The sequence below is a fragment of the Misgurnus anguillicaudatus genome, chromosome 22, assembly GCF_027580225.2.
Source record: "Misgurnus anguillicaudatus chromosome 22, ASM2758022v2, whole genome shotgun sequence".
In the NCBI taxonomy this organism is placed as follows: Eukaryota; Metazoa; Chordata; class Actinopteri; order Cypriniformes; family Cobitidae; genus Misgurnus; species Misgurnus anguillicaudatus.
In genome coordinates, this window is record NC_073358.2 from 41,774,631 (window position 1) to 41,800,686 (window position 26,056).

The 26,056-nt window shown below is 35.8% G+C and overlaps 2 protein-coding genes across 3 annotated transcripts in view; one reads left to right on the forward strand and one right to left on the reverse strand.

Moving 5' to 3' along the window:
• Nucleotides 1-18,360, forward strand: part of LOC129439868 (sialate:O-sulfotransferase 2) — a 72,003-nt gene extending 53,643 nt beyond the window's left edge. The window contains exons 5-10 of the mRNA XM_055198727.2: nucleotides 3,830-4,014; nucleotides 6,583-6,704; nucleotides 6,805-6,979; nucleotides 11,051-11,215; nucleotides 11,332-11,532; nucleotides 16,843-18,360. Of these exons, the coding sequence (XP_055054702.1) occupies nucleotides 3,830-4,014; nucleotides 6,583-6,704; nucleotides 6,805-6,979; nucleotides 11,051-11,215; nucleotides 11,332-11,532; nucleotides 16,843-17,195 (1,201 nt within the window). The 3' untranslated portion in view covers nucleotides 17,196-18,360. The remainder of the gene's footprint in view (nucleotides 1-3,829; nucleotides 4,015-6,582; nucleotides 6,705-6,804; nucleotides 6,980-11,050; nucleotides 11,216-11,331; nucleotides 11,533-16,842) is intronic.
• A 202-nt stretch (nucleotides 18,361-18,562) lies between these two features.
• On the reverse strand, nucleotides 18,563-24,699 carry LOC129439869 (chemerin-like receptor 1). Of its 2 annotated transcripts, XM_055198730.2 has the most exons (3): nucleotides 24,511-24,699; nucleotides 22,770-22,809; nucleotides 18,563-22,073 (listed from the first exon to the last, which is right to left on the reverse strand). In XM_055198730.2, the coding sequence occupies exon 3, from the start codon at nucleotides 22,042-22,044 to the stop codon at nucleotides 20,998-21,000; it is 1,047 nt and encodes a 348-aa protein (XP_055054705.2). In that variant the 5' UTR covers nucleotides 22,045-22,073; nucleotides 22,770-22,809; nucleotides 24,511-24,699; the 3' UTR covers nucleotides 18,563-20,997. The 2 variants fall into 2 exon arrangements, with proteins under 2 accessions (XP_055054705.2, XP_055054704.2); XM_055198729.2 differs by lacking the exon at nucleotides 22,770-22,809.
• Nucleotides 24,700-26,056: the final 1,357 nt, after the last annotated feature.

Genomic DNA, 26,056 nt, shown 5'->3' on the forward strand with positions numbered 1-26,056 from the left:
AAATTTGTCACGAATAACTGGCACCGGGTCAATTTCAAATGACAGTTATCCACAGGCTTTGCAGTCTTGCATAGTCAGACCTTTAACTGTGGGCAAAAGTGCTTGTGTAGTGCTGCTTGTGGCACAAAGTACACAAGAACTACTCAGTTAACAGGAAGAGGGATCTGACTGACAACTGAACAAAGTGTCCAAACATACAGAATCAGACACTGTCAGCAGGGTTCTGGTTTCAGACTCGATCGCTGCAACAAACAGGATATGAGATCATGTTTAAGGGCTTCTGTTTTAATCAATAATACTGCTTATAATAAAAAATCTATAATGTGAAAATATACAATTAAGTTTTGTGCTTTTTAAATTTAGCCATAAGCTCACTGTAGTTTTCCTGTTTCGCATTTTCTTATCAAATGTACAAATCAGTGTTCACTTAACGTTTCTTGCGGTGAAATGCAAAGGTAGCTTGAACGCCCCTTCATTTTTGACCTTTATTTGTGGGTTAGTTGAGTAAAAACAAGAAAGTAGCGGTAAAATCAGGACATGACCTACAGGGGCGTCATACTGGGGGTAAAACCAGTACTGATTTCCAGGGCCCCAAAGGAAGAGAGGGCCCTTGAAAAGTCTTTAATATATTATGGGGGTGGGGCCCATCAGGACAGCCTATGCATGGGGCCCGAAATCTTGTGCAATGCCCCTGATGACCCAGTTCAGACTGGGTTTCGAAGTTTGTGCAGTTGAATTTAACCACGAGCTCGCTTTAATTTTACTGCATCATGTTTTCTATCATGCAAATTTACACATTACAGTTCACCAAACTTTCGTTTGCGGTGAAATGCAAAGGTGGCATGATCGCCCCTTCATTTTTGACCTTTATTTGTGGGCTAGTAGAGTAAAAACAAGAAAGTAGCGGTAAAATCAGGACATGACCCACAGGGGTGTCAGACTGGGGGTAAAACCAGTACTGATTTCCAGGGCCCCAAAGGAAGAGAGGGCCCTTGAAAAGTCTTTAGCATATTATGGGGGTGGGGCCCATCAGGACAGCCTGCATGGGGCCCAAAATCTTGTGCAATGCCCCTGATGACCCAGTTCAGACTGGGTTTCAAAGTTTGTGCAGTTGAATTTAACCACGAGCTCGCTATAATTTTACTGCATCATGTTTTCTATCATGCAAATTTACACATTACAGTTCACCAAACTTTCGTTTGCGGTGAAATGGAAAGGTAGCTTGAACGCCCCCCTTCATTTTTGACCTTTATTTGTGGGTTAGTTGAGTAAAAACAGGAAAGTAGCGGTAAAATCAGGACATGACCCACAGGGGCGTCAGACTGGGGGTAAAACCAGTACTGATTTCCAGGGCCCCAAAGGAAGAGAGGGCCATTGAAAAGTCTTTAATATATTATGGGGGTGGGGCCCATTAGGACAGCCTATGCATGGGGCCCAAAATCTTGTGCAATGCCCCTGATGACCCAGTTCAGACTGGGTTTCGAAGTTTGTGCAGTTGAATTTAACCACGAGCTCGCTATAATTTTACTGCATCATGTTTTCTATCATGCAAATTTACACATTACAGTTCACCAAACTTTCGTTTGCGGTGAAATGCAAAGGTGGCGCGATCGCCCCTTCATTTTTGACCTTTATTTGTGGGCTAGTTGAGTAAAAACAAGAAAGTAGCGGTAAAATCAGGACATGACCCATGTCAGACTAAAAGGAGAGTCCCTGTGAGTCAACAGCTCTTACATTTGCGGTGCCACAGCCCACTCAGGGCTCCAGACTAACATTTGAGAGGGGTGGCACTGGTACCACCAAATTGAGGCCCAGCGCCAACAGCTGTACAACTTGGTGGGATTAGTCACTGGATGGTGTAAAAACAAAAAAGAAACACAAAACATTTTTAATATATAAATACATTCATTATAAATACAGATTATTTTCTTCTTTATATACATATCTATTTTTTAAACTTTACCATACTCATAAATTTATCATATATTTGGCTTACTGTAAACCATAAAACTTTTTCTTACTTTGTTGTAAAAGCTTTAGGCTACTTGAACACCTTTAGGGGATTCTCACGAAAGCCAGACTTAGAAGGTGTCAACATCAGATTTTTTTAAAAGCCTTTGAAGCCAATTTTTTGTACATATAATGTTAAGGTCTCATGTTTCGGTAATGAGAACTAAAAAGTTGTCTAGGTACTATGACAAACAAAATTTCAACTTTTATCTGGAGAGAAAAAATAAGAACTGCTTACCTGGTAGCCATCTTGAGTGTCACAGTCAATTATGTCGCTTCCAACTACTTTTTTGTTGGTAAATGTTAGTTTCATAAGGGCTTAAATAATGATTAAAAATTGTTGCGGAGGATGAGAAAATAGGTCTTGGACACATTTATATTCCTTATTATTGTCTCTACATTTACCAATGATCACTAAATACCACATGTTTCTTTATTGTAAATGTTTATAGTATATCATGCACTGAAGCTTTTTATTTTTTTTATTTTTTTAATTATAAATATTTCCATGTCAAAGAACCCAAATCCAGTCATGGACACGTTGCAGTAATGAAAATTTTCCCCTTAAATGTGGAATAACAACAAAATTGGTTTGTATGATGTTATTTGAAATCATGTGCAAAATAGTACATGCAGATATGTTTGTAACTGTATGCTTCTTATTTTGCATTTCTTTTTTTTTTAAATGTTTCATGACACCTCATAAGTTTAATTTTGCGAGAATCACCCAGACTTAAATAAAGATTCTCATGCTGTAATAATCACTACAAATGCACTCTGAATATATAATTTGGCCAGGGGTTGTAATTTGGCTTTTGTTTTTGTGGTGTAGACGCGCATGTGGTCGAATGTGTTTGAACAGCCACACGAGACTGCCTTCTCTCCGCATATTTATCTAATCTGAGGTACCGAGCACAATGTTTTACATATTTTCTGACTTCTGGTGTGAACACACAGTGTACAATGCTATCTTTAGGCTTTCATTCATAAAACTAAAATGGCTGATCTTCGTGTCTTTCATTAGTTTCATTTTGCGAGCGTGTGGAAGTTGCGCAATTTTATTTAATCAATTGTGCTGAAATATCAGAGAAAGTTTTTACATTTACATGTACAAAACACGGTGCAGCATGTTTACTTACAACACAAGCAGCGGACTCTGACATAATATTAGTTTGGGGCGATTTAAACCCGTCATTTCTCCCGATTGCGTTTAAATGACAGCAGGGACTCGCCCACAGTCTCCACAGACCACCCCTCAAAGTAATTATGACAAAAGCGTCTGAAAATGGACAAGAGAGACGGATTTAAATACCAGGTGTAAATTGTTGGCCAAGCTTCAGACCAGCCTTGCGTCAAGGATTAAAGGGACACTTCACTTTTAAAAAAAAATATACTCATTTTCCAACTCTCCTAGAGTTAAACATTTGATTTTTACCGTCTTGGAATCCATTCAGCTGATCTCCGTGTTTGGCGCTACCACTTTTAGCATAGCTTAGCATAATCCATTGAATCTGATTAGACCATTAGCATCGCGCTCAAAAATAACCAAAGAGTTTCAATATTTTTCCGATTTAAAACTTGACTCTTTTGTAGTTACATCGTGTACCAAGACCGATGGAAAATAAAGTTGTGATTTTCTAGGCAGATATGGCTAGGAACTATACTCTCATTCTGGCCTAATAATCAAGGACTTTGCTGCCGTAACATGGCTGCTGCAGGAGGCGCGATAATAGCCAATGTATTAACTGCGAGGTCATGGACTCATGGTCCTAATATTGCACGTTGATAAAGTTTTCCTGTCTTTGTTCTTTGTAAACAGGGGTTATCTTTATGCTGGCCTGGAGTTTGGAGCTGAGTGCTACTGCGGTCACAAGATCCAGGCGCCCAATGTGTCAGAGAGCGACTGTAATATGAAGTGTAAAGGGGAGACGAGCAACCTTTGCGGAGGACCGAATCGCCTCTCCATATACAGACTTGAGCTGAGCCAGGAGTCTGCTCGAAGATGTGAGCACTCTTACACACACGTGTATTTTGCATACTTAAAGGGATACTCCAGCTAAATATCAAAATTACCCCATGATTTACTCACCCTCAAGTAATCCGAGATACATATGTCCTTCATCTTTGGAGTTATTTTAGTAAGTAACGAGAGAAAACAAGGATCAGGGAACAACTTCTGACTTTAAACCCCCAAAAGTGCATTCATTCTTCACAAAGGTAATCCACATGGCTCCAATGGGTTATAAAGGTCTTCTGGTAATCGATGTGATTTTGTAAAGTTTAAAATATGGATATTGTACTTACAATATGGCACAGATTACCTGCAAAAGACCTTCATTAAGCCCTTGGAGCCGTGTGGATTACTTCTGTGAAGGATGGATGCACTATTTTTGGCTTCAAAGTCAAAAGTTGTTTCCTGATCCTTGTTTTCTCCCATTATAAGCTTGGAAAAGCAAGAACATTTACTAAAATAACTCCAAATGGTTTTGTCTGAAGGATGATGGACATATGTATCTTGGATTGTTTTGGGGTGAGTACATCATGGGGTCATTTTGATATTTGAAGAGTTTGGTTCCAAAACGCAATAATTCCATAAAAATGTGGTTTCTATACCAAGAAAATGACAAGATGAAAACCACTATTTTCTGTTACAAACTTTGACATAGCATCTTTAGGTTATAATAATATAAAAAACTCGCATCCATAATTAGATTTTCAAAGATTTTTTTCTGCAAAATGCAAAAAATCCATGGCACGTTTTTAAAAAAATGCTATAAATCTATTTAAACAATATAAAAATGTGCATTCATCTTAGCCATGTTATATTTATTTAGTTGGCTAGTGGTATGCACTGAAAAAATAAACATTAATTGCATTAATCACTTACTTTGTCATAATAAGAACACTGTCATTGCTGCTGTCATCTTTGGGACGTCGTCGCTGAACTTTTTTGACAGCGGTCAGCCATAAAATGTTTTGGTCCTGCTCGATTTTTGTTGACTTTGAGGAAAATAATGAAAAGTTTTTCATAAGATCCCTTGGGGTCAATGTGTTAGCATGACAGAAGCTTGATGCTGTCGGGAGAACAAGCAACAGCAGCATTTTTCCTTCGCCCGCGCCTCTTACGTAAATTATTCAATTTTGATGGCTTACGTTTCTTCCCCGCCACAGAAAACCACCATTATTGTTTACAATGCATGGAATAGTGCGCTGTGATTTGTTGAGCGGATTTATTGCATTCTGCAAAGAAGGACTGCCGTTTGTCGCGGTTTGGAAAAAAGGGAGAAAAGATGACAGAATAACACAGCGGATAACAGATTTTGCATAAATTTAAGAATTTACTTTTTAATACTGACCAGATACAATAATGATTTTGGGGTAACAAATTTTTGTAATTTTTTTAGAGACGCAAACTCTTCATTTGGCTGGAGTATCGCTTTAAAAAACATAAGAATGATCTAAAATGTGGAAAGGTGACACAAAAATAAACTTGTTAGCTTAATATTCTGTAGCCCCAGCAGTATTGTCAGATAAAGGCCAGACTATTAAATTGTTGCTTTTTTCGTAAGACTTCTCCATACAACTTGGATTCTGCTACGGCTTAAAATTGTCATTTTGCATGATCAGCTACAATTGTTGCTTCATACTGTGTTAAAGCAAAATATTACATTTATTGCTTAACAGATATAATAATCTGTACATTTAAGTCATTATTTCTAAAAGATATGAGGAGGAGGGACTTAAAAAAAGAGATATTAAAAAATTTAAAGCTTTTTGGTTGCTATCACTGTGCTTGTATACTATTACTATTTTTTTAGATAATTTGTTTGTTGCAGATTGAAACCCACTTGGCAAAACGTTTTGCATTGTCATGAATTTGTGTGTTTACATGCATTATAACTTTGTTTGTATGGTTGGTATATATGCGTGCCTCGCGTTCCTTTATTGATGAAAAACAGCATAAACAAGAACTTGTGACATTCCATTCTGCGTCCTGAATAAGCACTTTCTTCATGTGACAGGATGTCTGTTTGCGTCAAAGAGAGGTTAAGTGCATAAACAATGCACGCAGGGATTGCTATGACTTACCGTAAGGGTCACAAAGGTTTGCATTAAATGTTTCCTTTATTGTGATGCATTTAGTTGGCCTTTTTTGGCTTTTATTTTATTTTTGGACTTTTGATTGAAAAAAGCTCATTTTTTAAATGATCATGTTTATGAATTCTAATGAATCCCATTAAAAGACTGAGCCGTATCTAGGGACCGGAATATATTAGACAATTATGGATGGACTCTTTGGGTCAAACAAATCTCTCACCATCACCAACTATGCAGCAAGCATCTAAAATATCATAGAGGTTGCATAGAAATCCCCTAGTAACCACTGAAAACCACACAGTAGGTGTCGTAGCAATAGCAAAGCAACACTTAAACACTTAAACACAAACCATCCAACGCACCACCGTTATGGTGAGATTTTCACCATCTTTTTGCAGGTATCTGCATGTGCATTTTTCTTCAGAGAAGCTTAAAATATAACCACAACACCTTTCTGTTTATTTTGTTATTTAGATGGGAGCGCCATCTTCAAAGGATGCTTCAAGAGGCCAGACAATGTCACCCTGGCACTTCCTGCTAGTGCTGTCATTCAAAACATGTCAGTGGATAAGTGTGTAGACATGTGCACAGAGAAAGTAAGCATTGCTTGCACATTGCATGCAAGTATGATGTCTTTCACACAGATGTGTTTGCATATTAGTCTGTCAAACTCTATAAATGTCTTTTTCTGTCCAGGAATTCACTCTGGCTGCTTTAGCTGGCGAAAAATGTCACTGTGGGTTTCCCACTCCTCTCTTCACACTACACGAGCGTGAGGACGAGGAACTGTGTGTGCAGCGCTGTGCTGGAGAAGATTTCGAGAGCTGTGGGAACAACGACTACTTTGTAGTGTACCAGACACAAGTTCAGGGTAACGTTCACTTGTTTGGACTAAAGCAGTATGGTTATTCTAACACACAGACGCAATATGATGACATGTTAGGACAAAAAAAAGTGTCACACTTCAGGTCAATTTGGTAGATCAAAAACCTGCAGCTCTGAAACGGATCACAAAATAAACACTTTAAGGTGATTAATGATCACCTAATGTGAACCGGAGTGGTGCTTTATCACCCTAAAGGTTTTCATTGTCGGTAATGTACATTATCCTACATGGCTGACCAAATAAATAGTAAATAAATACAGTGTATTCAGAAAATATTCACTTCCTTCACTTTTTCAATACTACAAGCATTTAAGTTCATTTTTTCTCATTAATCTACACTCAGTACCTCAGAATGACAAAGTGAAAACTGAATTTTAGAAATGTCTGTAAATGTATTAATGAGACACTCCACTTTTTTGAAAATATGCTCATTTTCCAGCTCTCCTAGAGTTAAACATTTGTTTTTTACCTTTTTGGAATCCATTAAGCTGATCTCCGGGTCTGGCGTTACCACTTTTAGCATAGCTTAGCATAATCCATTGAATCTGATTAGACCATTAGCATCGCGCTAAAAAATAACTAAAGAGTTTCAATATTTTTCCTATTTAAAACTTGACTCTTCTGTAGTGACATTGTGTACTAAGACCGACGGAAAATTAAAAGTTTTAATTTTCTAGGCAGATATGTCAAGGAACTATACTTTCATTCTGGCTTAATAATCAAGGACTTTGGTGCCGTAACATGGCTGCAGGAGGTGCAATGATATTAAGCAGTGCCTGAAAAATAGCCCCCTTCTATTGAAAGTAACTAAGGGGAATATTTTCAGCTGCTGCGTAATTTTATTGCGCCTCCTGCAGCCATTTTAGCCTTGATTATTACGTCAGAATGAGAGTATAGTTCCTAGCCATATCTGCCTAGAAAATCGCAACTTTTCATTTTCCGTTGGTCTTAGTACACGACGTAACTACAGACGAGTCAAGTTTTAAATAGGAAAAATATTTGAAACTCTTTGGTTATTTTTTAGCGTGATGCTAATGGTCTAATCAAATTCAATGGATTGTGCTAAGCTATGCTAAAAGTGGTAGCGCCAGACCCGGAGATCAGCTGAATGGATTTCAAAAAGGTAAAAATGAAATGTTTAACTCTAGGGGAGCTGGAAAATAATAAATTTTCAAAAAAAGTGGAGTGTCTCTTAAAATGAGAAACTGAAATAACACATTACCAAAAGTATTCAGACCCTTTACTCAGTATAATTTCTACTAAAGTTGCTGCAATGGGTCTGAATACTTATGCAAATGTTATATTAAAGTTTTTTTGCCAACAATTCTAAAATTCTGTTTTCACTTTGTCATTAAGAGGTCCTGAGTGTAGATTATTAAGAAAACAGATACATTTAAACGATTGCATGAGGCTGCAACATAACAAAATTTAAAAAATGAAGGGCGTCAGAATACCTCCTGACTGCACTGTTAAAATGAAACATATTGACTTGAAATGATTATATTACAAGAGAGGTTAAACTACAGTTTAGTGATAATTATGCTTTTTTTTAAATTCGTAGAATACTGTATTGTACAGTCAGAATTGAGTTTCAGAATCTGAAGTTTGTTAGCACAATAATGTGTGTGTGCATGCTACTGTACGCTTGTGGTTCCTTATCATTTCATCTTAAGTTTGACCACATCTGCTAGATCATGCTACTTCTACAGTATGCATCTTACAAAGCTTTGTTTGCTTGGTGACAAGGTTGCATCCTAAGCTGCATGGAGATGCCACTAAATCTAGTTGTCACTAAATGAAAATGTATTTAATGTATTTGCAGATATCTGCAAGTGGCTTCAATAAATGCAATCATTTTTATGCAGGCCACACAAAGACACTCCCGTATCCTGTAGATTATCACTTTATAACTTTGAAGCAGAAACTTCTGTATTTTAATAGTTTAGGACCTTGGGCCTGATAGGGCTTCATTGTGTATTTTAGGCAAAAGGGCAAAATGTTGCAAGCGATTGACATTTGGGCAAATACAGAAAAAGTTTGTCTGCTGATTCATGTTGTGGGTTATGCATTTCTTCTTTTAAGACAGTAGAATATCTGTTTCACAGTCTCAGCATAATGTTTTTGCTTAAGAAAAGGTCATTAAGAGGAAAACTCAGGGTTGCAGTACAGCTATCTGTAATCTTTGCATTTGCTTAATAAAACGTAAGCCTGTAAAATATGATGTTTAAGGCCTTTCTGAATTTACTTTATTCACCATGAATCTGACGCATGCACACTAAAAACCTATCACACATTTCTGTTAGTGCATTCAGTCCATAGGCTGTAAAAAGATGGACAATGCATCTCCATAGACTTTCATTGTAAAAATAAATGAATTCAAAATCTTGACATCTTGTGCCAATGATGTCACTTGGAACCACAGTCTGCGCAGTAGTGATTGGGAGGTGGAGCCATGGTTTCAAGGCCGTGTTCATTTCCCCATTTGACTAAATCACAAACACACAAATCAAGACCACTTTTAATAGCATTTAATAACCAACTTGAACCAAACCTATTAAAAAAAACAAATACATTAACAAAGTGTAATTAAATTTTGAATTTTGTCTTACGTCCTATTCGTTTACACAGAGTGAGTGGGTTATGACCTATACTGCAGCTAGCCATCAGGGGGTGTAATGTTTTTGCTTCAATTTAGGATGTTTGGCATGCCTGGTTCAATTGCATGTAGGTATACTCCATAAATCTACAAAAATTGGGCTGTGCACAGCCTGTGCACAACATTCTGAATTGTGCTTTGTAAAATAAATGAATGACTGGGCTAGACTAAGATCAAAGTACAAACTTAATTCAGGCTTCCCACGGGTCCTTAAAAGTTTGTGAATCTGGGGGAAATAATTCAAGGCCCTGGGAAGTTTTTGAAAATATACATACACGGATACAGGTCATTGAAAGTGCTTAAATCTATTTTATGCAAGAAGTTTTCTGGGGAAAAAAAATCCATATTATTCCCTGTGTAGTGTAGGATAATATCAATATTTTTTTTGCCTTTTAAGCACACATGCTAACTGTTTGCTTTTAATGTTCCATATGCGAATTTTGATTTATCCCAAAATGCTTTTTTGCATAGTTGTGTTTGACACATTAAAACGTCTCGGGTTACGTATGTACCTGTTGTTTCCTGAGAAGGGAACGAAACGTTGCGTCTTTCTTGCCATACTTCCTGCATCCCTGTAACTTAGACTCAGCAATATTTCAGATAGCAATTTTCTTCCTGGCTCCCACGTCACCTTGTCTTTGTTGTTAAGCCTCACCATTGGTTGAATTTGATATACACACTCAGACACACTTACCCCCCAAAGTGTCACCGCAGTGACGCAGCGCGAAATCCCTCGAAAGGGAACTGTAACATTGTATCCTTAAAGGTAACACGATGTAACCTCGCTCTCATTCGAAATGTGTCCCCACATTTAGTCTTTGAATTTGAGGGTATTGGACCTGGAAAGTCCTTGAAAGGTCCTTGAATTTGAAGTTAACTAAGGTGTGGGAACCCTGTTAATTCCTTTTGGCATTTTTGCTCTGGAAAATAAGAATATTTTCAAAAAAAAAGTGGAGTGTCCCATTAATAATTCGAATTATAGTCAGATTCGGTGAGTAATACTAGTTTGAATTCAATGCACATAAAAAATAACTCTGGACCTCTTCTGTTTGTCACCCATAGATCAAACTCAGATCCACTGTATCAACTCATTGTGTTGGTTATGACATTGCATGATTTTACAAATGAAGAGTTTCGTTGCAAAACGAGATAACCACCGTTTTTTTATTTGTTCAGAAATCTCGTTTTTTGGTTGTGCATTCCAATTAATTTCAATGCAACTGCAGTTGGTTTGTTTTGATTTAAACCTTTATAACTTAAAAAATACAGCTAAGTAGCATCATAAAACAAAATATTAACATGATAACATAATAATAAACATGTTTTGACAAAAATCTAAAAAAATGGATTTATCTCGTTTTGCAACGAAACTCTTCAAATATACTCCTTTATCTTTCCAGATAATCGGTGCATGGACCGACGCTTTCTACCCACTCGTTCCAAGCACCAGATTGCACTAGCGAGTTTCCCAGGAGCAGGGAACACCTGGGCCCGTCACCTTATTGAACTGGCCACAGGTTTTTACACTGGGAGCTACTACTTTGATGGTTCGCTGTACAACAAAGGTTAGGTTCAATTTAGGGAATGCCACTTTGCTAATGTTCTGTCTCATTTGTAAGTTGCTTTGGATAAAACCATCTGCTAAATAAATAAATGCTAATGTAAATATCTGCATGCACAGGTTTTAAAGGGGAAAGAGATCACTGGCGCAGCGGTAGAACCATATGCATCAAAACTCACGAGAGCGGCAAGAAGGAGATCGAGGCCTTCGATTCCAGCATCCTCATGATCCGGAATCCTTACAAAGCCCTCATGGCCGAATTTAACCGAAAGTATGGCGGCCACATTGGATTTGCCTCTCAAGCTCACTGGAGGGGTAAAGGTGAGAGAGGTCATTGGAATAGCTTTCATTTTAGCCACCATTTGATGCTATCATGAGCAGAGCAGAGATTATAATAGGTCAACATCAAGATATAGGGTTACAATTAATTGTTTCATTTATTTCCATTTAACTCATGTGTTAAAATTTGAATTTTATTTATTTTAGTTTTTTTTTTTAATGTTTGTGTTTCAGAAAAAATGTACAAAGGTGTCACTGGGACAGTACCTTTTTAAAAGGGTCCTAATATGTACCATTTTGGTACAGATGTGTACCTCTAAGATATCAATATGCACCTTTGAGGTACCAATATGCACTTTTAAAGGGATAGTTCACCCAAAAATGAACTCACCCTCATGTCATTCCAATTTTGTAAGACCTCTGTTCATTTTCGGAACACAGTTTAAGATGTTTTATATTCAGTCCGAGAGCTTGTTGACCCTTTATTAAAAATCTATGTACGGTATACTGTCCATGTCCAGAAAGGTAATAAAAACATTATCAAAGTAGTCCATGTGACATCAGTGGGTCAGTTAGAATGTGTTGAAGCATTCAAAATACATTTTGGTCCAAAAATAACAGAAATTACGACTTTATTCAGCATTGTCTTCTATTCTGGTTCTTTTGTGAACCACGTGCACGAGACTGAAGTCATGTGATTGCAGTTTGAGAAGTTTTTTTTAAACTTACAGTGTGCGTCGCCCTCAGACTGGGGGCGCACCAGATAACACGTCAGTCACGTCACTTGTGACAGTCACGTGACTTTAGTCTTGCGCATGTGCTTCACAACAGACGCGGAAGAGAAGACAATGCTGAATAAAGTTGTAATTTTTGTTATTTTTGGACCAAAATGTATTTTCGATGCTTCAACACATTCTAACTGACCCACTGATGTCACATGGACTACTTTCATGATGTTTTTATTACCTTTCTGGACATGGACAGTATACCGTACATAGATTTTCAATGAAGGGTCAACAAGCTCTCAGACTAAATCTAAAACATCTTAAACTTTGTTCCGAAGATGAACGGAGGTCTTACGAGTTTGGAACGACATGAGGGTGAGTCACTTTTGTACTTCCCCAGTGACAACTTTTGTACCTTATTGTACCTTTTTATGGAGTGTACAGTAAAAAACTTTGCTAAAGCTCTGAATGAGTGCATTAGTAGAGATTTTTTGAAATTGAGATTTAATAAATAAGTGTTTCATTAATGTATGTTATAGGATAGGACAATATTTAAGATACTAATAACAAATCTGAGGGTGCAAAAAACTCAATGAGAAAATCACTTTAAAAGTTGTCCAAATGACGTCCTTAACAACACATTAGTAATGATAAATATTTTTTGATATTTACTCTAGGAAATATACAAAGTGTTTTCATGAAACATGATCTTTACATAATATCCTAATGATCTTTAAAAAAAAAAAACGTACATTTGGACCCATACTCTGTATTTTTGGCTATTGCTACACATATGCCCGTGTAACTTATGACTGGTTTCATGGTTTAGGGTTACAGATCTCAGCTGCTGTATGTGGTAATGTGGTTTTATGAAGAAAATTTCCCTTCATAAATCATAATTTATAACTTCCCATAATAGACATCAGAAACAGGTTCAGAGAAATTCCCATTTGTACTATGCGAATGGAAATAATTTCATTAATTGATGTACTTTTGTTTGTAATAAACATTATGCAAAGCTGTTCTTAACCCAACAGAGTCCAATTTTAAGTAATGACTTCCTCTTGTTCTGCTTCTTAATACATTCCCATGGAGAAGTGCTGTAAATGCTACAGACTTCTTGTTATCAACATGAGAATTGTTTGTTTTGGTTTTATATTTGATATTACAATGTAACACGTACATTATGGCCATATATCACATTGCCCGTATTGAAACACAGCCGTGCTGATATTCATTCATAACAGCAATATCATAGTGCAAATTTCTTGCTGTTATGACTGAATATGAGCACAATTGCCTTTATAAAACAGTCCAACAAAAAGTACATTAGGTTTAAGTACTTTCTAAAAACACAGATTCTGGATATATGCCATTGCTGTTTTCTTAAGCGTTGACAGCTTAAACTGTGTCAGAGTGTGAAGTTTGAGGAAGTACATGTATAAGAAAGTGAGAGAGAGAGAGAGAGAGAGAGAGAGAGAGAGAGAGATTTTGCCACTTTTGTCACTGCAGACATTAGTAGTTTTGGGGTAGTAGATGTCTTTTTGATGCATGTCTTGATTTACAGCTCTCAAACGCAATCACACTTACAGAGGCGTCTCATCATTTTTTATATGTATTTGCCAGTAAGTGTCAAAAATGTCTAAGAAGTTCAAAATTAGTGACTTTAGCAGCTTATTTTTTAGTTTGTGATCTTAGGTCCTTGCATGCTATTGGCCATTAAAGTGACATTTCACTTTAAACTAGGGCTGTCAAAATGAACGCGTTAATAACGCGTTAACGCAAATTCATTTTAACGCCACTAATTTTATTAACGGAGATTAACGCAACGCGCAATTTCTGTTTGACCCTTGGTCCAGCCCATAGTTGAATGAACAGAGACGCAGACAAATGTGAACCTGTCTAAATGAGTCGAAAGTTTTCATAGAAATAAGAACATTAAGCAAATCGTCTACCAAATCCAATGCTCTAAATGCTCGTTGGACATCTGATATGATCTTTATTTATACGTCTGAGAGGTGTAACGTTACCGTCCTCCTAATGCTTAATCTAATACAAAAATGCGTCTCAATTCATTTTGGTTTCGCTTTTATTCATGACTTAGAAAATAGACTGCAGGACTTGCTTGATGATAAAAGAGTCATTAAGAGAGATAAAGTTCGGTACCTGATTAATGTTAAAGAGTTATTAAGAGCGACAAGACTCAAAAGCGATTTCCTTACGCTGACTGACTGACATCTGAAGCGCGTCGTGCACACAGTCGCGCGAGTGCGCGACCCGGATATATAGATCTACACAAAATTACAGTTTTACAAATATCTGTTTTGATAAGAATTCACGCAGGTAGGCTCTATAATCTGTTATGTTTTAAGTAAATGTTTGGTTAACTGTTGGGTAAAACTATCTGATGTGTAACATTATATTAGATCACTTAGATTTTAAGCAGTCTGTCTCAATGTCAATCAAACAAAAGGAAAAAAAGTTGAACATACATTGATGATGTTTTTGCTTTGTGTGTGCTAAATCTTATAGTTTTACCAGTGATTTTAAGGTATTGATGTGGTAATATAATGTATGGATGTGAAAATTTTTGTGGTAATTTGACTCTTTCAACTTCAAACACGTGTAGTTCTGTCATATTTTGTTATATTTCAACAAATCATGCATTGTTCTATGTTTTAATAGAGAATGTCAAAATATGAACAACTATTTTTTAAAAATTTGCTAATTCCGACTCAACTTGCCAGCACAGGTCACAAATGATGCAGCAGCAAACAAAAATGGAGAAAGAAAAATCTTCTGAAAGGAAAATTCATATACAAAACAATGGCTGGTGATTCTGTTAAAATGTAAACAGGCTGTTGTTAACATACATTTGCATAAAGCATCTATATATGTATATATGATTAGAATATTAAAAACCTGAAAAGTGTTAAATTAGGGTAAATTTAGAATGGATAAAAATGTGCGATTAATTTGCGATTAATCGCAGTTAACTCATGAAATCATGCGATTAATCTAGATTAATTTTTTTAATCTATTGACAGCCCTACTTTAAACATTTGATTTTTAACGTTTTGGAATCTATTCAGCTGATCTCCGTGTCTGGTGCTAGCACTTTTAGCATAGCTTAGCACAATCCATTGAATCTGATTAGACCATTAGCATCACGCTCAAAAATTACCAAAGAGTTTCAATATTTTTTCCTATTTAAAACTTGACTCTTCTGAAGTTACATCATGTACTAAGACTGACGTAAAATTAAAAGTTGCAATTTTCTAGGCAGATATGGCTAGGAACTATACTCTCATTCTGGCGTAATAATCAAGAACTTAACTGCTGTAACATGGCTGTAGGAGGTGCAATGATATTACATTGAAAGTTACCAGGGGGACTATTTTTGGGCAGTGCGTAATATCCAGCCCAGTCTCACGAAATTTCGTTATATAGTCACGTATTTTTTTGATTCTTTTTTCGTGCTATTATCACAAAATTTCGTGTTTTTTCGTGATCGTATAACGAATTCCTGTTTTTGTGTGATTATCACGTATTGGTTACTCAACTGTTTTGTCCTATTTTCTTACCATTGTCGCTTCGGTTTAGGGTAAGATTTACATAAAATGACACCCCTAACCAAACCCAACTCTAACCCTAATTCTTTGGTTATTTTTTTGCGCAATGCTAATGGACTATTCAGATTCTATTGTGCTAAGCTATGCTAAACGTGCTAGCGCCAGACCCAGAGATCAGCTGAATGGATTCCAAAAGAGTAAATATCAAATATTTATAGGGAAGCTGGGAAATTAGCATATTTTCAAAAAAGTGTAGTGTCCCTCTAAACTTGACACTTTGTTCCATATTTCTGCAGAAATAGCATGTGTCAGCGTTTTACCATGCAGTACATTTCATGCATTTGTGTGCATGATAAAATGTATTCTCTAAAACAGAAACTGGGGGTCGTAGGCGAATTGTAGGGCATTTGAAAAAAATAGTGTCAAATTATCATTAGAACAGATTTACATCCAAAAATGTATATAAATGCATATAAGAAATATATATAGTTTTGTTGCAAAACGAGATAACCACCGTTTTTTTAATTGTTCAGAAATCTCTTTTTTTGGTTTTGCATTCCAATTAATTTCAATGCAACTTCAGTTGGTTTGTTTTGATTGAAAAATTCATAACTTAAAAAATACAGCTAAGTAGCACCATAAAACAAAATAATAACATGATAACATAATAATTTATATATATGATTTGTTTAATCTGAATGTCATATAACCATTACACAACTTTACAATAAAACTGAGCAAAATGGACAGATACGTTTTATGCACCAATAAAAGAAAATTACCAGATTAAGGTCCAATAACATGTAATAATAACAATAATTATGTCAACTACTGCTGATAAAAACTTCAGAACGAATGAGAAAGACATGTTTTTGAATTCAAAACATCCAAATGTGCTATTAAAAAAAATGATTTAAAATTTCTGAGTGTACTTCAAGTTAATAATTTAGGTCAAGGGGGTTTGGCTGACATAAAACCCTGATCTAAAATAAAGTATTTTAATTCTCTCTCTCTCTCTCTCTCTCTCTCTCTCTCTCTCTCTCTCTCTCAATCAGAGTGGCCAGAGTTTGTGAGGAACTACGCTCCATGGTGGGCGTCCCACACGCAGGACTGGCTGAAATATGGGAAGAAAGTGCATGTGGTGCACTTTGAGGATTTAAAGCGTGACCTTTTCTCGCATTTAAAGAAAATGGTCCTCTTTTTGGGTCTGGAGGTTTCTGAGGACCGTTTGTTGTGTGTTGAAGGACAAAAAGACGGGAACTTCAAACGCTCTGGCCTGAGAAAGCTAGAATATGACCCTTACACGGCAGAAATGCGTGCCAACATTGATGAGCTCATTAAAACTGTGGACACAGAGCTGAAGAAAAGGAACCTGCCTGCTGTACCTGAGGAGTACAGACCGAGATGATACTATCTCTTATTTTGTTTTTGTCACTTTTACCTTTAATTGTTGTACCCTTCTTTTAGAATTTTTAAGTATATTGTGATTCCCATTGTTTGCTTTCTGTTTTAGGAATATTATGCATTGCACAGAAGAACACAAGATTAGAGCTCCTAATCTTCTAATTAACAGTCAGGATGGTCTGACAAAATACACTACATATTTTATTCTGGCTTATTTAAATGTCAAGGTTAAATCATTTTAAGGTCATGTTCTTTAAGCCACTATGAAAGTATGTGGAATCCACAATGACTGTCAATGAATGCGGCTCTCAGTAAGACATCCAGGCCACTTTTTAAATGGACACTACTTTCTATTATCGTATTGCCCTTACCTGCAACCTTTGAACTTGATGACATCATGATCCCCTACGCACTTTTCAAATATAGCAATTTATGGACAATTTAATATCTTAGCCCCAGTTTGCTATGTTCACACAATCTATATATTGCTTTCAGTGCTTCTTAGAACAAATTCATAATAAAGCTTATGTACTGTACACCAAAAAATCCTCAAACTATGCCTCAAGTACAAGATAACTGCATGTACAACTCAAAACATTTTGAATGTTTGCAGAAACCCGGTATTTATTTTTATTTTTATTTTTATTGATTAGTTGACGTATAGAAGTCACAATCATTTCTGTTTTCACCAAAGTCATTTTTTATAAACTTACACTCTTAGAACGTATGTGTTAAAAACAACACATCAGTGTTAGTTTAGAATCCACACATCTCTGTGTTATTATTTACACCAAACATTTTGTGTTAATTTTAACACAACTTGTGTTTTATTTGAACACAAAATCAATGATTTTTTTCAGACATGTTTGCAGTTGGCAATCAAAAATAAAAACTGTTGATCCTTTGTTCACAAACTTGGATGTGAAAAATGTTGGCTTCTTGTAAATACTCACTGTAAAATGACAACGACAGACCCTTTAATAGTTGTGTGGTCCACAACTATTTTGTCAAGAGCTGTGTAACAATTTTATAAAAAATGTCTGCTTTTGTGTACCAAGAAAAAACATGATATATGTTTGGAAGCACATGTGAATGAGTAAAAATGGCTGATTTTTTTTAGATTAATTATTTTTGAAGTGAAAACCCTTCTATCCATTTTTTTTTTTTTTTTTTGAGACAAAAAAGATTCATATTACTTTACTTTTTGTTTGATACACCAAATAATTCTTCCAGCATTATTAATATACAGTACAACACATTTTGGATGCAATTGTTTTCTGGAAATGTTTTCACAGTTTTGATTGCAAAGTTTATTTAAAAACAGCAAGAAAATACAAAAACATTTAATTTAAATGTAAAATGTCACTATAAATGAAATAATCAAGGGATGAAACAAGTATGAAACAACATGTTAAAGAGATTCTCAAAAATCATTTTAGCGTCATATATAAAAATCACATTGATAATATACAGTATATATGTATATACAAATATTTTTGTAATGCTCACCACAGAAATTACATGAATTTGAATGATAAGATAAAAATTCTCACCTCTATTTTTAACAGTTTCACATTTCAATCAAATGCTTTTCATGAAAAAATAAACAAAACTGAATTGTTATTCTGAATGTATTTTGTATGGGATGAATATGGAAGGAATTTAAAAATAAGAACTGCAAATGAAATAAAATGTAGATACAGATGTACATGTTTGAAAAACCAAAGTGAAAGTGTCAGAAAGATTAAGAAATACTGATTTATAAATTGTAAAGCTAATAAAGTCTGAATTACCTAATGCCCCAACACCTATTCTATATTTACTTGTTTGTGGGTGAGATGGTACGTTTGTGACTAAGAAAGGATGCTTTTAACGTATTATGTGTAATTTAACACATGGGGTGGTTTCCTGAACAGGGATTAGCTTAAACCAGGACTAAGCCTTAGTTTAATTGGGCAATATAACTAGTATTAACAATAATTGGGCAATATAACTAGTATTAACAAACATGCCTTACTAAAAACATTACTTTTTAGGTAAAACAAAAAGGCACTGATGTATTTTCAGATAGGTCTGTGCAAGTTGTTTTCAATTTGGACAGCTCTTAGATTTATTTTAGTCTAGGACTAGTCTAATCCCTGTCTGGGAAACCACCCCTATGTCATTATGTGTTGATTTTATGTTAATATAAAACAATTGCAAGTTGCAAAAAGTATAGTCACAGACAGGCCTAAATTAACACTGATTGTGTTGTTTTAACAACTCTGTTCTAAGAGTGAAGATTTAGAGAGATTGTATGTGACAAGTTACATTTGTTGTAAAAAAAGCATTGATTCGTCATCTATCAGTTCTATACATTTAATAATTTCAGTATACACTAAAACTCAAGCTTATGGGCCCTATTTTAACGATCTAAGCGCATTGTCTAAAGCGCACAGCGCAACGTCTAAATGGGCGTGTCCGAATCCACTTTTGCTAATTTAACGACGGGAAAAAGGATTTGTGCGCCGAGCGCATGGTCGAAAAGGGTTGGTCCTATTGTAATGGGAGTATTTTGGGCGTAACGTGCAATAAACCAATGAGAGTCTCAGCTCTCATCCCCTTTGCGCTGGCGCTATGTCTAATCCCTATTTAGATGACAGACTTTGTAAACTGACAAACTAAGCGGAGGAAGAAGAACCCCCAGTTTAAGATTAATGTTAAATAATTGTGTTGTTTTCACTTGTATTGAAATTGTTATTTTTTTATTATAACTTTTAAAACCCGTTTTCTTTTAGTCATGGAAGTAAAAAAGCAGGCTTGTAATTGCTTTAAATGCTATCCAATATCATCAAAAAATAATTTACAAGTATGTAAGAGAAGGTTTGTACTCTAAAAATACTTTATTTGTAACAAACAGAAGATAAAGAATTTACAAACGGCTCTCCTCACGTTTCAGCACTTTGGACAGCGTTTTTTAGCAAAGAGTTTTTTTTAAGCATTACATAAAAATGTTTCTCATCTCACCTTATCCGCAGTTACAGAGTCATCATATACAATAAATTCTTGAGGTAGCATTAAAAAAAAAAACATTTAAAAACAGATGCATTTGTTTAAAGCAAAGCATTTATTTACTTACAAGGCTGCAGGTGAAGCAGCTCTTTGTGCCTTTTAACGTCTCATAATTAGTCCTCATTTATGTCCAAGAGACTCAATAATAATCTTTTACATTCAATCCTTTAATCTTTCATATTTAAAAGCATTTTTGTGCTGCTGCGCATTCATGTACTTTGTTATAAGCAAACCCGCGTTGTCCTCCCGTTTATAGGCGCATATTACTAATGCGCTCTTTAAATAACATAAAACACATTGCGCCATTGACTTTAGACTTTAGACCAGGTTTTTGTTGGTCAATGGCGTAGTCTATTTTAGTTGCCTCAAAATAGCAACGCGCCAACAATGCGCCTGAACACACCTCGTTTTCAGACCAGAACGCCCATGGGCGCAAAAGGGGGCGCAAATGCATTTGCTATTTAAACAACGCGGCGCTAAACGTGAAAATAAGGGTGGAAACTAGCGAAAGACACTTGCGTCGCGCATTGCGCTGCATTGCGCCGGGTGTAAGATAGAGCCCTATATCTTCAAACCCACAAATATAATAAGCAGGTCCAGAAATGGGATTTGGGATGCATGGATTGAAGTAAAAAAAGTCATCTTTTTTCCACATAATGGCCTCCAAATGATATGCCACTTTTATATAAAGTATACATTTGGTATATAAATGGAAAGATATATATATATCTTTCCACACAGTAAGGCCACCTGATCTAGCGCGCGGGGCCCAAACCAGGGACTTCTTGCTGTGTCGGCCCAAAGGCCTTTTCAATCTTTGACACAAACGAATACCATCTCTTTACATCCTTGCCTATAAATGCATATAAGAATGGGTTTAGACAGCTGTTTGAGATGGCAAGAGTAGCGGTTATTCTTTGGGCTGAGTAAATGGCTGAATGATGGGCTTTGTTACCCTTAGATGCACCAAACTCTATCATAGCAACAATATGAAATGGCATCCAGCAGAGGAAAAAAGTCACAATCAAAAGTGTCATGATCTTGTAGGGCTTGTTGGATTTGGATAATTGGTTTGCCCTAAGTTTGCAAATCAAGATGGAGTAGCAGAAACAAATACTGAGCAATGGGATTAAAAACGCCAAAGTAAATCGAAGGAGCACAATAGTTTGGTGATTGTGATCTCCCTCGTAATCGTTGTAACATACCGGTTTTGTTTTCACAATAGCAATTTCTCTGAATTTCAGTGGTGGTATACTAAGCAAAACTGACATGAGCCAAGTCACCGCAACTACAACTGAAGCCTTGACTAAAGAACAATGTTTTTGGGCCCATACAGGAAACTTGACGGTCAAACAACGGTCCACGCTTATAATGACGAGAATGAAGATGCTGCTGTACATGTTAAGATACATAATAAAGGATGTGAACTTGCACATGAAGAGGCCAAATGACCACTTGTCTGTAACTGTATGGACAATGGTTATAGGGAGGGTACTGCAGAAAATGAAATCAGATAAGGCCAGGCTCAGGTACCAGGTGGTGTTAACTGACTTCTTCATCTTAAAACCAGCAATCCAGATCACCACTCCATTTCCAACGATACCAAGCAGGAAAATTATCACTTTTAATAAAACAGTGATTACACATGCTGTTTCCCTGCAGTGTGATACTGACTCGCTGGGAGGGCTTTCAGTGACAGAGTCATAGTCAAAGTCTCCAGAGCCTTCGCTGCTTGAGTATTCAGGAGCATCTGTGACTTCTAGAGTTGAATTCATGATGTCTCCATAGCTTGAAGTAAACATTTTGTAAGAACTGAATAGACAGGAATGTTCTGTAAAACAAACAAGAGTCAGTTTAGACACAAACAAAGTGTTGTCTATCCACCTTATTTTTGATGTAAATGTGGGCGCTGCCATCTTTGAGTTCCTTTGTGTAATACTTTCATTGAGCCACTAAAGCTAAAGACACCAGTGAGCTGTTTTGTCTGGCTTTTTAATGTTTATTATGTAAGGAAGACCAGCATAATTAGTGCAGTTAGGGGCTTCCATATTGTACAAACACAGTAAATCTCAATAAAACACATGTTTTGACCATAATCCATGCCAAAGAGCTGAATGTGGTGCACGTACACCCATGATCTGTATATCCACACATCCATTCAGTACAATCTTTCATTGAAACTGCCAGTAAACAATAAATACAATAATTGTTTAAAAACAACTAAAAATGTTGATAAAAATATGCTGATTTAGCTGGTTTATTTATTCTGCTACTATATATTATAGTCGGACCGCATGAAGGTTGATGTGTCGCCATAAAACCATAAAAAAGTCAATTAAAAATTGCTGTATAAAAAAACTCACACCAGAGGGACAGTTGTGACATTTTATAGATGGCAGGTGTGGTAAATAAATAATTTATTATGTTTAAATCATGTTTTATGTGTGCTCCCACAACACGGTTTTCTACTGGCCGGCTATTGAAACAGATGTCTCATACAAAAAGGGAAATACGTCACATCACTTACTTCCACGTTCGAAAATAAGGTGGATAAATCAATCTGCATTCTGCAAAAAAAAAAAAAAATACTACAACAACTGTCTTGAAAGTTTTAAATGATATTGTGGGATCAATTGATAATGGTGATTTCTGTGCTTCTCTTTTTATTAACTTATCGGCTTTTGACACACTGGTTCATGAAATACTGTTGCATAGATTGAAAAGTGTTGGGTTATCAAGTTATGTTGTTTCTTGGTTTAACAATTATTTAAGTGGAAAGAACTCAATGTGTACAAGCCGGAAGTTGTCTATGTGGTTTATTGGCAATTACTGAAGGTGTTCCCCAAGGATCTGTGTTGGGCCCCCTTTTATTTATTATTTACTCAGTTAGCTTTTGATATCATTTAGTCGTGCTATAGTCAAAGTGTTTACAAATAACATGGTCATATGAGAAACAGACATCTTTTATTCGTATACATACTGGGAACTTCTCAAAATGCTAAGCACTGCTAATTGGGGGGAGTGATTAGCGCAACACTTGTGCTAACTCTCTGCCCTTTACCACGGGGCTTCTCAGGTGCTGCAAGCAAATCAATCCTATCATATAAATAGGAAAATGTTGGCGTTATTTTGTCACTTATTGGGGACAGTATGCTAGCTGGAGCCATTTACTTCCAATCTTTGTGCTAAGATAGACTAGCGTGGGGTGGTCAGAGAGAGTTAGGGGATGCAAGGAGATGAAAATTGGTTTCTGCTACTTTTTTATCTGTACAATACTTGATTATGGTGACCCAGTGTCACTTTGCACCAATTTATCTTGTCTTTACCTTAGACCGGTGGTTTTTACACTTTTTCAGCTTGCCACCCGTGTACGTTGCATACCTTCACGGCCCCCCAAAGAACATTTATGACAAAAACAGTTCTAAAACTTAAAATGTTCTAAGACTCAACATTTTAATTAAACAAAACATATTAAATTATACAAAGTAGTGCTGTTGGTTAGTAGCCTTATTTTTTAGGTTTAATTACAAACATTCATTATAAATTCATGTATTTTATAAAATGTCATAAAACTGGGGCCCCTGCCTTAGATGCTGTTTTCATGTTGCTCTAAGATTTATACTAAATTGTAAATCTTATGTTCATCATTGTGCCTTTTATGATACAGTGGGTTGTCCCTCTCTGTCCAGTAGGACAAAAAATCACTTAATTATTTATAAAGCCATCTTGGAGAAGTTACCTTTGTATCTTTGCTGTTTAACTCAACAGAAAACTGTCATGAAATATTCTTTAAAACTGTTATCTCAAAACTGTTACACTCTGTCTGTTCCTTTTGCTAGAACTTAAGAAATCGTTTGCCTATGCAGTTCCTTTAAGCTGGAATCTTCTTCAATTGAAATTTAAGTTACAAAACTTTCCATTGACCAGTTTAAAGCAGCTATTTGGCAATTGGAAGATGACTCTGTGAATTGAAATTGTTTTTAACTTTGTTTACAGTGCAAGTCTGTTTGGGAACCGAATGGTCAGATGATTTTATGTAAATTGTGAGCAATGTTATTTTTCTGACCACAAAAAATAACTCTCTTCTTCTTCACATTACTTCATAAAGCAGCTTAAGTGATTCTGTCTACAAACAGTATAGGCACAACTTAACACAGCTATTCTATGTTGTTTTGCTTACATGAATAAAAATCCTTCTGAGAACTACCGAGAAGTATTCTAATCAGATAACCTGCCTTAAAAATAATCTTTGATAAGAAAATACTTACACAAAATTCGTAGAAGAATCCTTCTGTAGACTGTTCTTATGCTGTGGTATTAGATTTATCCACTTGTGTTATAAACAAAATAAATGCACAAAGTTTGCAACTAACAAAAGTACACTCAGTCTGCAGCAAACCCTGGAGAAAAAGGCTTCCACCAGCTTCAGTGAAACTCATTATACTGCACTCTTTGACAAGTGCCAAGTCCATGAATCACCTAACATTCGGCCAGAAACTTTCAACTGAGTTGACATCAGTGGGTGGACTTCAATGCCTATTCTCATATTACATAATTTTACAATATAGTGGATAAATGGATTACATTACGTTTTTTTGAGCTATGAATCAAATAATTTTCAGATCAGCAAAAAAGGAAAATAAGCTTCCATGTTGATTCCAAAACTAGGTCATAAGGGATGGACATCCAGACCCAGTTGGGTGCGCTTTAAAACTTGTTTTGCAGCCCTTGTCCCTGGAATGATCTAATAAAGGAGCAAAGCATTTGTTGGTGCCTGTCATTGTTTCTTCTCACTGGTGACAGAGGTATACAGGCCAACATTTGCTGCTTTATGAGCACATGACATATTTGCAAAATCCAAATCCAGGTTATTATAGAGTTTGTAAAGAGTATGATGCTTGTTATGATTACACAACATACATAATCACAGAGGAAATTCAAAGAGCATCATGTAGACACTAAGTAGACAAAAGTTGGTTGTAACAAACCCTGAAACTAATCACTAGGAACTACAAATTAGGCCCAAAATTGCTCTAAAATCTGCCTAACTTTAGCCAGCCTTATCTATTAATATAACACATATTTTTTGTGAAATATCAACCTTTTTTTTGATAAAAGGATAAAAAGAATGAATAACTTGACCCCACCACAGCCCACATAATGTAGTGCTACTTTAATTCACTATTCAAAAACTTAACATTTCCTGACTAACATCAGATAGTACTACTTTATTACTTTTGTATTAAATTATTGTATTTTAATTATTTTAAACAACAGGAAAAAATAAAGTAATATTTGTCTATTTTCTATTTACATGGCAGTCTACTGGTGTTAATTTTTGCTAGCCATCTAATATTATAATAGGACTTTTGGGAGCTTTTAAATCTGCCATACCCACAAAGGTTGTCTACCCAGTGGTAATTTGGGGTAAACCTTTTTTAGGCGCTCTACATAGACCTTTGGCTTTGGCTTCAAAATGTATTAATTTGGGGATTCTAAATCCAAATGTTGCACAAACGCACAGAGACAGTGAGTCATGTAATCTCTCCCACGCTATGAATTGACGTCCCTAAACGTGATGACCATGACTAACATAAGACTATTATTCCCCATGTTTGCCTTGTTTCCCTTATTAACAGAATGGATTTGAGATTATACTTTATATCACAAAAACAGTCAAATAAAGATTTGTGAGACATGTTATTATCATTAAGTTATTAAACTGTACTCTGTTTGTGAGAAAGTACATAGATTAGTGCAAGAACACTGTAAAAAGTGAAAGTTGGATTAACTTAAAAAAATGACTTCAAATTA